This window comes from Haemaphysalis longicornis, unplaced genomic scaffold (assembly GCF_048455015.1).
Source record: "Haemaphysalis longicornis isolate Haplotype H1 unplaced genomic scaffold, Haemaphysalis longicornis Haplotype H1 scaffold_2, whole genome shotgun sequence".
NCBI classification, from domain to species: domain Eukaryota; kingdom Metazoa; phylum Arthropoda; class Arachnida; order Ixodida; family Ixodidae; genus Haemaphysalis; species Haemaphysalis longicornis.
In genome coordinates, this window is record NW_027526295.1 from 17,762,610 (window position 1) to 17,776,628 (window position 14,019).

At 47.0% G+C, this 14,019-nt stretch overlaps 1 protein-coding gene across 1 annotated transcript in view; it reads left to right on the forward strand.

The window, feature by feature from the left end:
- LOC144168778 (lysosomal Pro-X carboxypeptidase-like) overlaps positions 1-14,019 on the forward strand; it is a 209,815-nt gene that overhangs the window by 175,829 nt on the left and 19,967 nt on the right. Inside the window, exon 7 of the mRNA XM_077697743.1 lies at positions 10,152-10,310. Coding sequence (XP_077553869.1) covers positions 10,152-10,310 — 159 coding nt within the window. The remainder of the gene's footprint in view (positions 1-10,151; positions 10,311-14,019) is intronic.

Here is a 14,019-nt window from a genome sequence, read left to right on the forward strand (position 1 = left end):
CATCCGCAGCCGACGAATGCCGAGGCAGCGTCCTGATGCGAGCCGAGGTGGTAGCCGGAACCGCCTCGCCCACTGCTGCTGCCCGAAGGCTCGCGCCGCTCTCGTAAGCGCCAGCTCCCGCAGCCTCTTGAGTTCCGCGGTCGCTTCGACCGAGGTCCTCTTGGACGGTTGGCGGTAGCTCCACGGTCCGCACTCGGCCCCACCGGTGGTTCTGCAGGCCATCCTTGCTGTTCGTGGCAGTTCTGACGGGCGGTGTTCCCGGTAGTATCCGTTTGCAGAAGGTCTCGCGCTCGCAATTATCGTACCTAAAGTGGGGAGCAGCGGTTCTCCGCAATCTCCTGTGACTGGCCGGAAACCTTATCGAAGGCCTCGCCAAATAGGGTATGAAGCTGCCTGCCCGAGGGTTCTGTCCTTTGCACAGCCGCTTATTTGGGAACTCCAAAAGTATACTCATTCATTGTAAACACTTCACACAACACGACGCAAACACTTCCCACAACTACACAGACTACACGTCCCACTACACAAAACGTTTTTCCTGTCTGACTATTCCATGTGTTCTATCAAGTGTTTTTTTTTATATTTAGAAGAAGTTAAATTTTTATACATAATTTCATACCTTACATGATCACTCCCTGGCCCTATACACCAGCCGTGCTCATTGTCGTTTTCTGATTTTACTTTTGTTTTTGCTAACTTATCTTAGTGTTTATGGTTTCACCTCACTTATGTAACCATTGTTTTGGCGCCCTTTCCCAAGTTGGCCTTGCGCCATTAACATCCAACCATCATCGTCTTATTCTGCCTCCGACGTCCACTCGAAACTGGCGTTTTTGCGGTGAGCAAGGTGAGGGGCTTCGCGATTTGCGCGAAATTAGCAATGTGGCGCCGATAACATCCTACAAGCCTAGATATTCTCGCACCTGCTTGACACTTGTTGGCGAGGGGAAGCCGCTCACAGCCTCTACTTTCTCCTCGTCAGGTCGTACTTTTTCGGATGAGACCACGTTACCCAAATATTTTACAAGGGGTTTCAAAAATTGACACTTTTTGGCTTCAGCCTTAGGCGAGCCCCACCAAGTCGCCTCAGAACTGCTTCAATGTCTTCCATGTGTTTTTCTAGCTTAGAGGAGCCATGAAGACAAAATACAAGTTGGGCTTATTAGAAAGACTGCTTAGTCCCGATAACAATGATACAAATATCATCGCAATCTTCGAACAAATAACGGAGATATTGAAGAAAACGTGTGAAGCAGTCGCGACCCCCTAGCCAATTTCCCGCAACTTTTCTATGACGTCACGGAACCTTGTTTGCGCGATTGGCGGCCGCCTAAGTGACCTGTCGCGATGACACTGACTCGACGTCTGTAATGGGGCCTCTAGTTTCATTTGACCGCATCACTTGAATGCTAACGTGCAGTTAACGCACTGAAAATTATGTTTTATTGTTGGCCCTTATGACGTCATGCTTGCTCATAACACGTCACTGTGGCGCAAAATTTGAAAGTTTTTAAATACTTTTTGCTTTTTTTCGTTAAAAAAACATCTTTTGGGGCTGTAATGGAGCTGAGTAAGATACTGAATCCTAGTTCTTTCAAATTAAACAAAGTTGTATTTTCTCTTCATGGCTCCTTTAGTGGTATACACGATGATGTCATCCATGTAAACGTGGCACACATGCCCAATGAGTCCTTAGAGGACAACATCAGCGGTGTGCCCTAAAACCACAGGACTGTTATCTAAACCCATGGGCATGAGAGTTCACTGGTAGTGCCGGTGAGGACGCGCTGCTCGGCGGAGCTGCGCAAGTGAACAACCCGCGTCCAAAACAACAACTGTGTTTATTATCAGCCTTCCTCTCGCAGATAACTTTCTCTTGCGTGCGCATGCGCTCTTTGCAGCACACACCGAAGCGCCGCTTTGCGTCACCACAATACTCCCCCCCCCTCCCCCCCCCTTCTAGTGAGTGCGCGCACAACGGCCGCACTCGGACGGCCCACTGCGGTTCATAAGTTCATGCGCACCGGGGGTCTCGTACACCGTCCACTCCGCCTGAACCGTCGTAGGACTTGTTGCGCACTGTCAACGGTTTTTCACAGTTTTAGAACTTTCCTCAGCGAGATTTGACCCGGGTTCGCCGCCTGTCATTGTTTATGTTCCGACTCATGTTTTTCGGCAGCAGAGAGATTTGCAGAGCAGTCGCTATATCAATGGCCTGTACGTCGTGTGCATGCCCTTCGCTGCGCTACTTTTTTATTCGGCATTATTATTTCATTTAATGACACTACCAACATCGGCGTTTCACATCGCAACACGACTTCCTCCACCAGTGCGGACCTCTCCACTTGGGTGTACTCGCGAACACAATATTTACTTATCCTCATTCCCGTGCTTTTTAAAGGGATACTGAAGCACTTTTTACAAAAAAGAGCTTTTGCTCCGATTTTATTATTTTTCATACGCGAACTCGAAAATCAAGTCAAAGGTTGGCATAAACTATTACAAAGCACTTAATTTTTGCAAAAATGAACAACGGGTGCCTAGGGCCATTTGGCGAACCTCACTGCCGTTCGTGATTGGTGAAGTCGTCTTCGTGACGTCGTCGTGAGGAACCTGGGAGGAGGCGGAGCATGAAACGCGTTCCCAGCGAGTCGTCGTGGTAGAAAGCGCTGTATTTGCATTTGTTTAATTGATCCCACGATGGCCAGTCCGAGTAGTGAGTTTATCGTACACCCGTACTGTTCGAGCCTCTCGCCCGTGCACGAGCGGCGACGGCCACAAGTGCCGGGGACGATAACAACACTTCCGAGGAATACGCGTCCCTACCGGCAACGTTCACCCGCCTGGGAAACCTTGACTGGCACGTAAATGCATGTCAACACCTCAATACCGTGCGAGGAACAAAATAAACAAACGCATAACACTAGTAGTATACGCGTAGACATTCTCGCTAACAAGGTGTGGCAAGCTGGCAACACATCGTGCGTTTCTGTGCCGCTCAATGGAGGGGCGATTCTGACGGCGTCGCTCGCCCATGTGTTGAGAATTTTAGCTTCGCGTGGCTTACAGTAATGTATGGGCGGCGTTGTCGACGCGGTTAAGGCGCGTTCACACTAGGCCGGCACGACGACGGCGCGACGGCGATGCCGACGAGTCGCCAAACCATCGGCAAACCATCGGCCTGACCGCGCTGTCATACTACGCCGACGGCGACACAAACACGTCGGCCGATGGAAAGTCGCCGTAGTGAGACTGACTCGCCGACCGAAGAAGCCAACAAAATCGGTCACCCGACCGGTCGCCCGACGCGTCGTCGGGAATCGACCGAGAAGCGAAAATTGCTCCCCGACAACATCCGTGCCGCAATAATGCGGCTCTATTTTGATAGTTTGTGGAGTGTAATAAACTCAGTAAGGTCCACGAAGCCCGTGCAACTCAACACTAGCCCTAATGCAATCCGTATTTTGGCTTTCGACGCTTCGGCTGTGCTCTTCGGCGACTCCGCTATCCCGGAGCTGCAAGCTGTAAATGCGTGTGCGATCGGCTCGCCTGTAGAAAATATAAGGTCAGTTTCGTGCAAAAGAAGAGTTACATAGGGTAATTTGGGTAATAAGGAATCAATATCGGCCAAGGTTTTTAACGTGGAACGTAAAGCCAAAGTACGGCAAGCACTATCCCCGCAGTGGGAAATCGCAGTCGCAGCCGCGCACACATTTTTGCGAGCGCTTTCGCGAAGCAGCGGAGTTGATGGTGATAAGGTATTGTGGGGGCTTCGGGGAACCTTGCTGTGCTAGCGCTATTTAAGAAATTTCAGTTTACCAGCCAGGAATTCTGTAAACCAGCTAGTAAACACCGACGTATGACACGGAAGGATGGGCCTTCATCTATTACCCAGGCTATTTCGCAGGTGTCAGCATTTGTGCGGTGGCGCAGTACTCTCGCGCGTCGCGCCCATGTGTTCAACTTTGCGGGTTCAATTCCCGGCGAAGTCAGTTTTTTTTTTCGAGCGTTTTTTTTAAGGGGTATGGTTTGCGTATACAATTTGTGAATCATTTTCTGCGCTGATTTTGAGAAGCAACTACCTCTGCAATAAAAAGTTTCCTTCGAAACAGCGAGTGTCGTCTTGAGCCACAACAATTAATTTCCCTTTCTTGCACTGTGTTTCTCGAAAATGCGGTACCATGGTGCAAAGTAAGGCCTTCTTTATTAGAGGGGGTTAAATTTCTGCTGACGGACGCACTAATTTATATGCAAATTTTAAGTTCTACAGAGGACTTTTCTCCGGGGGTTCATCCATAACATCCATTATATTTTCTTTGTCCTTGATCCAACAAGTTGAGGAGTACATACAGTACAAGCAGCGCACACGCCAGTACGCACGAACGGCTTCAGTCGTGCAGCGGCAATACGCTACTCTAATTTTGATTAGAGAGAGCCGCTCCTCACAGCTGTTTTTTGCGACGTCACCACTGCTGTTCCAGATTTTAGAGCCGATATCCCGCCGCTGGGGCTTTTGTAACTGCAGTGGCGTCGTCACTTAGTTCAGCATGAGCTATATTGAAACGCTTTGGCCAGTAGTGGTCCCTTCTGAGGCACTCATATCACGATAAACACGTTTTCATAACAGGTGCTCATGCGCACACTGCGTTACAATGACCGACGAAGAAGACTGCTGCTGTTGCCAGGAGATACGGGAGGTTCGAGAGAGGCAACGGCACCCCAGGTGTGCTTCAACAGGGCTGTGCTGGAGGTTGCACTTCGACAGAATGGCACCCCGATACTGCCTAGAAGCAGCCTGTCTGGGAATGTCTGGAACACAACACACTCGCCTTTGTGGGCTTGAAGTGTTCCCTGTTTAAAGTAGCAACCCACTGAGCAGCGAGTTTCGGCTCCCGCGGTAATCTGTGAAAGACCACTTCATCGCGGCCATAGGAGCTGTTGCTACCGAATGCCGAGCAGAACCTCGGCATGGTTACTGCGCTTCCTCGGCACGATTGTGAAGCAGTACAACGAAGCACTGAAAAAGTTTCCACTACTAGTTGCTAAATAAAAACAAAACACAGCACGGGACCCAGGAAAGCTAACGATGGCGGACGGCACGCTGAGAAAGGTAGCAGCAGGGGCCGAACACTTGCCGCGGCTCCCGATCGCTCCTCACGACGACGTCACCACGACCCCTTTCACTCTCGTGCCGTCCTCCTTCCCTGCGCTCTGCGCGTCGCGGGGGCGTGGCGATGGCGCTTGTTTATTCGCCTATTACGCCACTATTTCAACAAAAAAAAAAAGAAAAACACCTCGTAGGTAAGGTGTTTAAGGTCAACGCTTCCGAATTTCTGTGTATTCAGCAGTTTGAAAACTGCCTCAGTTTCCCTTTAAGCAAATATGTTTTGACCGAAACCGAATCCGGCAAAATATTGCGTTAATTTAGGTCCTTAAGAATTACCACTGTAGTTACTACTGCATTGGCATGCACACAAAACACCGCAGGACCGCCTTATGGTTCAATGAAAAGTCAATGGATATGCGAATATAATTGCACGCTTTGTAAAATGTATTTGAAGACGTGTCGTCTAAATATTGTTCAGGCGGGCGAGTTGTAGCGACAGTTACACTTGTTGATTGATTGATTCCTCAAAGGTACCATTTGGACATTACATGAGGGTGGGCACTTGAACGAAGGGTAACAACATGGTAACGGTAACAGACAATTTACAGTTATTATGGCGGCAATTCTATATAAGCGGTGGGTATGATACACTACTACACTCTTACGGCAAAAAGGACTAAAATAGGGAGTAAAATACAGCCGTTAGTCTTCGCGGGCGACCGTTCAACTTCAAGGGGAGTATGTGCAGCAGAGTACGTGCCGTGTGCATAAATGCGGAATAACTGTTCGTCCCCGCCGATCTATAAGGAGCAACAGGAAGACGAAACGCACGCAGTTAGTCCCTTTGCTGCGTCGTTAATCCCCTAATGGCGTCGTCGTTGCCATTTTGCGCATATGTCTGCGAACAGTTTTACATTTCCAAAACACAAGCCATTGCAGTCAGTGGGTCCTTTAGATGGTGCCGCGGGAGAAAATATTGATGTTAATTATAAGAAAATCACCAAGGGTTACTAGAGCGGCAGGTAATGGCAAGGAGCGGCGAAGCGCGATTGCCAGACGCTTCTCGGTGAGGTTATGTTGACACGCTGTGTTTCGTACGATTCATGCGAGGTAATAGCGTCCAATGAAAGATTTCAAGCGCGTCAACAGTCACAAAAATTATTGACAATAGCAAACGTTGATTCCTAAGCGTAATGAATATGTATATGTTTAACAGACGAGAAAAAACGCAGTAAGTGCTGATGACAACTGCAAAATAAAAATGCTCGCTACAAGTAAGCGTCTCGAAGTAATCTTTTGCACTCGGTACATAATTGCCTTGTGCACCAAAGCCATGACAATGTTGCAACTGCTGTAAAACCCGGTTGCATTTCCCAGTCGCAATCGTCTAGCGACGCGAACTTGAAGAATTCAGGCTAAGGAACACCGAATTTGGTTTCACCGATGCAGGAAAATATGGTCCGTTTCCCTATTCTGACAATCACACAGGCGACCGCTTTCACACACAATACCTAGAGTACTTAACATATGTATCGAACACTAAGAAAACATTTAGCTTGCGCTAATTTGTGGGGAAACACATGAGTCCTCCGATCGCCCAGCTACCTATATCAACTAGGCGACGACGAGTTGATTGTTATTTACGAGAAAAAACTATGGTTGTGAGGCTCTACTTCCAATCGAACTGAGCAATGGTCCCTAAACCTAGCAAAGCGCTAAGCGCAAGGCGCAAAACGCGCTCACGTTCGCTTGTACGGATAGAAATTCGGGTACCAGTTGCAATGGATCTGTTGCGTTATGCACAGAACTACACGCTGTACACTTGAATATTATTATCTACCGCAGCTACTACCCGGCGGCGTGGCCCAGCGTATAGAGTAGGTAGGGGTAAAGATGCGCTTAAAAGAGTTAAGCGTATGCACGTATGCAGGTACCCCCTAGCCTAAAGACGTTTTTCTTCAAACTGCATACTGGAACCCTCTCTGTTAAGACGTGGATGGCAGAAAAAGACTTGTTCGTTCCATGAAGAATTGACTGTATAATATGCAAAAAAGCTGAAACTATTGAGCATGTATTCATCGATTCTTGGGATGCTGTGTTCCTGTGGGGTATGCTCCAACGAACTCTGAAAAAGGATCTGCCTGTGGATGCCCAAGGTATACGGTACTTGCCTGTTGAAAGCGAGGATGGAATGCCTTACGACCTGATCATGCTTGTTGGATTGAGCTCTATTTGGAAAGCAAGAATGGCCGCAAGGTACTCTGACATCGATGCGCGAAGCGCGAGACAGTATTTTAGAGAGGCAATGAGTGAATACGTGGAAATAAAAAATATATGTCGAATCCGCCCGAATGTCTTGCAGACATGGAATCGTTGGTACACCTAAGGGACTTTTAAACACATGACGTCAACCAAAGTCCGGTTGACGGCTGTCTGTGAATGAATGTCTTTGTTCTGTATGTGCCAAAGCAGGCAATAAAGAAAAAAAAGCGGTGTGGCCTAGCGGATAGCGCGTCGGGTTCCTTGTGTATATTTCCGGGCGTCAGGGGTTCGATCCCTGCCGGTGCCTGAGCGCTTTTCTTTTTTCTGCACTCTCAGCAGTTCGTCTCTGGGGAGTATCGGAACAGACCATCGGGGGTGGGGGACTAACCGTTCGTCCCCTCGCAGTTAGTCCCCAAAGGGACTAATGATTGTGGCAGAGGCAGTTAGTCCCCCAAAGGACGAACTGTTAGTCCTTTTTGCCTAAGAGTGTAGAAAGGAGGGTTACAACAACGTAGTCACGGCAACAGAAGGGGTACACTAATTATGGGGGCACTTCTTCAATGAAATGACGTGCTTGAATCGTGATTGGTCAATGATGGTAGCAACTGCAGCAGTTAGGTCATTGCACTCTCGGGATTTGCAGATGAAAAATGACTGTTGGAATGTATTAGTATGGACACGTTCCGGATAGACTGCATTGGTGTGACTAGCACGGGAAATACGGTGGGCTAGTCGGATCCACTGATTTCTAATTTGTTGCGAGTGGAAGAATTTGTGGTAAAGGCACAGTCGAGCTATTCTGCGACGAGACTGAAGTGTAGGAATGTTAAGTTCTGCTTTTAACGCCGTCACGCTTGAATAGTGGGAGTAATCAGACAAAATAAATCGAGCGGCGTGATTTTGGGCAGATTCGAGGGGGTTGATCAAATAATTTTGGTGAGGATCGAAGACAGCGTTTGCATATCCTAGTTTAGGCCACACGAAAGTTACGTATGTAAGTAATTTTATTGAGGAAGGGGTTAGGCCAAGATTACGGCGTAGGTAGTCAAGAGCACGGTTAGCCGAGTTCGTTATGTGGTTAATGTGACAGGACCAGTTTAAGTCGTGGGATATACGGACAACTAAGTATTTAACCGAGTCAGCAGAGCCAATAGTAATGTTGTTAATAGTATACTTAGGCTCCACAAAATTGCGGCGGCGGTGGAAAGAAACGTGCACAGTTTTTTCGACATTTAAAGACATCAGCCAGTTATTGCGCCAATCCTGAACTTGAAATAAGTCTTCTTGTAGTGCGGATATGTAACAGTTACTACTTAAAGGGCAGTAAATGGCACAGTCGTCAACGAGAAGACGGACGTTCGAAGTAGGATTTATGGGGAGATCATTTATATATATGAGAAAAAGAAGTGGCCCCAGGATGGTTCCATGGGGAACACCGGAGAGCACGTGCGTGAGTGATGATGCGAACTGGCGTGTATGCAAACGGGATGTATGCGAACTGGCGTGGACAAATTGCTGGCGGTCACTTAGAAAGGCGCTTATCCAATTCAAAACTAATGGGTCCAAGTTAGGCGAGACAATTTTAGCAGTCGGCGATTCAAAATCAATACAGATTGCATCAGTTGGAATGTTGCGGTCTAGGCATGAATGCACGTCATGAAGGAACATGGCAAGCTGAGTGTCACAGGAATGATCTTTACGGAAACCATGCTGATTAGGATGAAAGAACTCAACAGAATTCAAAAATTTGGCAAAGCGCGAATTTGTTTCATGGTTTTAGAACAAATCATGTGTTCCATGGTTCCATGGCTCCATGGTTCCATGCTTCATGGTTTTAGAACAAATACTAGTAATGGAAATGGGACGGTAATTACTAGGGTTCAAGGGATTGCCCTTTTTAAAGACTTGGATGACCTTACCGATGCGCCAGTCATAGGGAACTGATCCTGTGTTGAGACACTGTTGAAAATAGAGTGAGAGAAACAAGCTGCTTACGTGTTTGGTGTTTTTTACCACTTTAAAATTTATACCATCAATACCGACAGACGATGAATTTTTCAGTGATTCAATCACTTTGACTATGCCTTGTGGTTGAATACTCTGTGGGGGGGGGGGGGGGGTTATCATAAGAATGGACAGCGGGAAGGTCATTCAAGGGTTCACGCGTAAAAACGGCGCGTAATGCGGCGTTTAATATATCTGGTACTTCATGTTCCGGAGTAGGGAGTCCAGAGCTATCGCACAGGGAAACAGAGTTAGGTGCACTGGGATTAATCGTTTTCCAGAAGCGCTTCGGTTCAGTGCGTAGTACAGACGGTCAGGTGACAGAGAAGATACTTTGTTTAGCGTGGGCGGTTGAAGTGTTGTAATCGCTTTCAGCGGTGCAACATTTCTGCCAGGCTTGACTCGTGTTAGAATTCTTTGCGGCCCGGAACAATCGCTTTATCTGTGTTCTTTAAGCGTTTAAGGAATGTATTAAACCACGGAGAACTCGCGCGTTCAGATATCATTTTAGAATGTATATAAAGGCGGATTAGGCGTTGAATCTCTATTTTAAAAAGACGCCTTTCCAGAAACCGCCGCGTCCTGGAAACGGGGACTGAGCACTGGCCATGCCTAGCCATTTTTAACTTGATGTGCTTGATAGGCGTTTAACAAGGATCATAATGGTCCATCACGACGCAAACATTGGGACTGATTCGGCTTGCTCCACAGTGACACTCGCTGGGAGGGCACTGTGCCAGGAAGGGGCTCTATAACCGGTCGCATGTTTGTCCCACAGGTGGTGTGCAAAGGCCTGGCGAGCGCCTACACTAGTGAGGCGTCGCAGTTGGTGGATGCAGTCGCGAACGCCATGAACGTCTTCTACAACACTAGTGGACAGCGCGAGTGCAACGACCTATTCATCTTCGAGCGGAACCTCTCGAGTTACCGATTCCAGGTGGGCGTTCACTGTGGTTTGACGACCGCAAATGTAATGGGTGCATACGCAGCCACAACACGGCTCTGCTCAAGTGACTGCTGAGTGATGCCGACAGTGACTTTAGACGGAATCAACGTGTTTCCTTGGAAATGCGCAATCGGGTGGTAGTGAGGCGTTCGGACCATCTTACCCGTGAGCAATAATTCCGAATCAACCACTCCTCGCTAGCGTATGGGTGCTGTTGAATAATGATAAGACGCTAACCACAAGCGCAGTCAGCGGGAGCTCCCTCCACGGCTTTCGGTTGGCTTTCTTCACAGTAGCCGGAAGACTGGTCCTCTAGCTGTTTCCGTCGCACAATGCCTCGTGCCGAAAACCCTAGCCGTCCGGTAGCTCCGACTCGCGCCATGGATTAGTACTGCTGTTACGAAATAGATTACGGCACTCGACGCTGTGCTGAAGAAACCGGCAGCATTGACCTTCGAAATGCACGCAGCACACGCATCTCGACTTACTCCTCGTGAAGCAGCAAGCCTTGCACGAGTTTGACAACCAGTTTCAGGCTATCCTCATGCACGACGAATTCAACGCCGTCGTTCAGGTCGCAATAGGGCATGGGGAGCGTATCTGCGCCCTCGGAACGCGCGTGCGCTCCAGCATGAACCCGGCCCCAATTTGTTCCCGCAAACGCCTTGATCTCATCTGCCCATAACGCTTCGTGACGTGTACTAAAAAAACACCGGGACACTAGTTTAAGCCTCGCTCTGGAATACTTCGTGCTTCAAAGACACGAGCCTTTTACAGCAAAGTCGTATGCCTGTACCGCCCACCGGTATCATCTCCTGTTGGCAAAAACGCCAAGGCGCCAAGGATACCCTTATAAACTGCATGCTTCGCCATTCCCCAGGTTCGGCGTTAGAGGAGATGGCCCGGCATTTTTCGCTAAACATCGGGAGTCGGAAAACTTTCAACCGAGGCGACGTGTCCCCTGCACTTGTTTGTCGAACGTCGTACGATTGCTACTTTCCGTAGCACTCGCCCAAAAGCACCAGTTTCGTGCATAAAAGTCTCCTTGGCACTCAAATTCAGCGCGATGGCCAGGGTGGCAGAGAATTTTGAAAACAAAAGAAACACGAAGAGAATGAAGGAATTTCACAAAGATTATCGAACGAAATAAAAACTATGCATTTTAAACACCTCCCAAAACTGCGGACTCAAGTGATATAGGCCGAAAAAAGACATGGGAAAAACGAATAAAATATCGAAAATGAGCAAACCGTGCAGCACCGAGGACTGGCGAAAAAATGAATAATTGGTGGAAGAAACACATTAAATCGTTGTAATACCTTTACCGGGGGTTAAATCGTATAACAACTTGTGAAGAACCAGAATATACAAACAAAAATAAATTACAAAATTACATAAATTTTATGCACCATAAAACATATGCATTTTAACTTCTTCAAAAAGCGAGGACAACTATAAAAGCCCCCAAAGGATTGTTGCAATTGCGCATTAAAATATAAAAAATCACCAAACCATGTAGCGGGCTTGGTTTGCCCAAAAACGGATAATTGGTGGTAGCAACATATTTAAACGTTATAATCGCGTAAGTGCAGATAATTGGCCAAATGAACATTTAAATAAAAAAAATTAAACAGAAGTAATTGATCTGACAAAATCCAATGTGTGTCCTAAAAATATCTCAAAAAACAAAACTGAACTAAGAAACTCTGGAAAAAAACATTAGAAATACGTATAAAAGTATTCAAAATGAGCAGTCCATGTAACTTCCCGATTTGCCCCAAAACGAATATTTGGCGGAAGCAAATCATTTAATAATTGTAATGCCCTGAATGGGGTTAATTGGTTAAACAAAACCTACAACACAAAGAAAACAAAAATATAAAACGCTAAAATTAACAAAAGTGTCTTGTCAAAATAAAAAATATGCGTCTTAAAGGAGCACTGACACGAAAATTTTATGTTACACTTTTATTGCTTTTATCGATGCTTAATGGTCTGGCGAACCTGAAACAGCACTTCAAATACTTCAGCGCGCGATATTTAATTACATTGAACGGCCTGAAAATCGTTTGTTTCAAATTCCCGCGCTTTCATCCCGAACGGAGCATATGACAGCCTCCCGGTTTGAACTCACCGCTTTGTGCGGACGTCACCGGCGCCCGCTTGAGAGAGCGCCTGCTCGCCGCTCGTGGGGCCGCGCGCGTGAAGTGACGTGACGAGTTTTTGACGAGCGCTGTCGCGTCACTTCTTTTTCGTCTCCTGGAGTGATGTCACGCTGATGTCCATTTGCTGAGTGCCGCTCCGCGCGCTGCTCCGTCGGCGCGATAAATGCGATCCAATTGAACTATGTTCTTCGCGTCGCAGGCCACTCATATTTCAGCCAGGGTATTCTGTTGAGTGGAGGAAGCGAACTGTGCAATAATATTAACACCGAAAATTGGCGTCAGTGCTCCTTTAAGGATCTTCAGAAAACAACTGAACTACACTCTAAACTTTTTTTCCTCCCATATACTCCCTAGAGGTTCTTTTTCGCCTGTCCTCTAGTGGTCCTCCTTGTAGTAGTTTTTTTGCTACATGGAACAGGGAGGTTTTGTTTACCTCCTCAAAACAGGGCGTTTTTAGGTTATAGAAAGGAGGTATTTAGGGAGTGGTAAGAAATGTTCGGGAGAATTTAAGGAGGTCAAAATGGAGTATTCTTTACTTCCTGAAGGACGTTTTTAAGTGATGTTTACGGAATTTTTAGGCGGTTGAATAGGAGCCTTTTATGGCTCCCTTTGGAAGTACTTATGTTAGTTTAGGGGCGTTTTTAGGAGGATCAAGGGAAGCATTTACTTCTTTTGAATGGATTTGACGAAAGCTTGGGGAGTTTTGTAGGCCTTCCGAAAGGAGGTTTTCAAGGCCACAAGGGAGAATTTCTAGTTCCCTGCGGGAGTACTGATTTCACACGATTTTTCTCGATTTCAGGTTTATTTCAAACGAACTTTCGTAGACAAGTTTACATGGTACATGGTGTACACAAGGTTGTTCCGAAATAAATACTTATGGCGACCTCATATTGGAAATCACAAATGGTACATTGCTAAATAACACGCAAGTTAGGAATTGAAGACAGCAATACGATGCTAGTTGAACAGACCGCAGAATCAATATTACTAAAAGAACTGGAAATACGCGAAAAACAAAGATAGGCACAAACACAACCGCATGGTAAGTGAAATCATTATATAATACTAGAGGATCGAGAACGCGTCAGTATTTATCAGAACTTATCAGTACGCATAAGTACTAAGTACACAAAGTGAGAGAGAGAGACAACCTTTAATAGAAAAGGATGACCACTGGTCACGATGGGGGAAAGGAATGGGGAGGGAGGGTAAGAGAAAATAAACAAATTAATGCTGGTCGTTCTCAGTAGAGTCAATAACTGGGCCAGTTCGTGTAACCTGCAATTCATGGGCCAGTTCATGGTGATCGCAATAGAGTTTGTGCACATACACCAGTTCGTTCGGGGGAGGACCCGCTCAAACAACCCGTGCCAGACCGCTTTTGATTGAATAAACCGCTATTTCATATAATAGTTGTGCATCAGTTTGTTGTAGATCGGGATGGGGTTGGGGAGATTGAAATGTACGGTGCGTGGCGAAAGCTGGGCACCACCAAACTAGGTGTGTGAGGTCTGATGGAGTTGTGGTACGGCAGT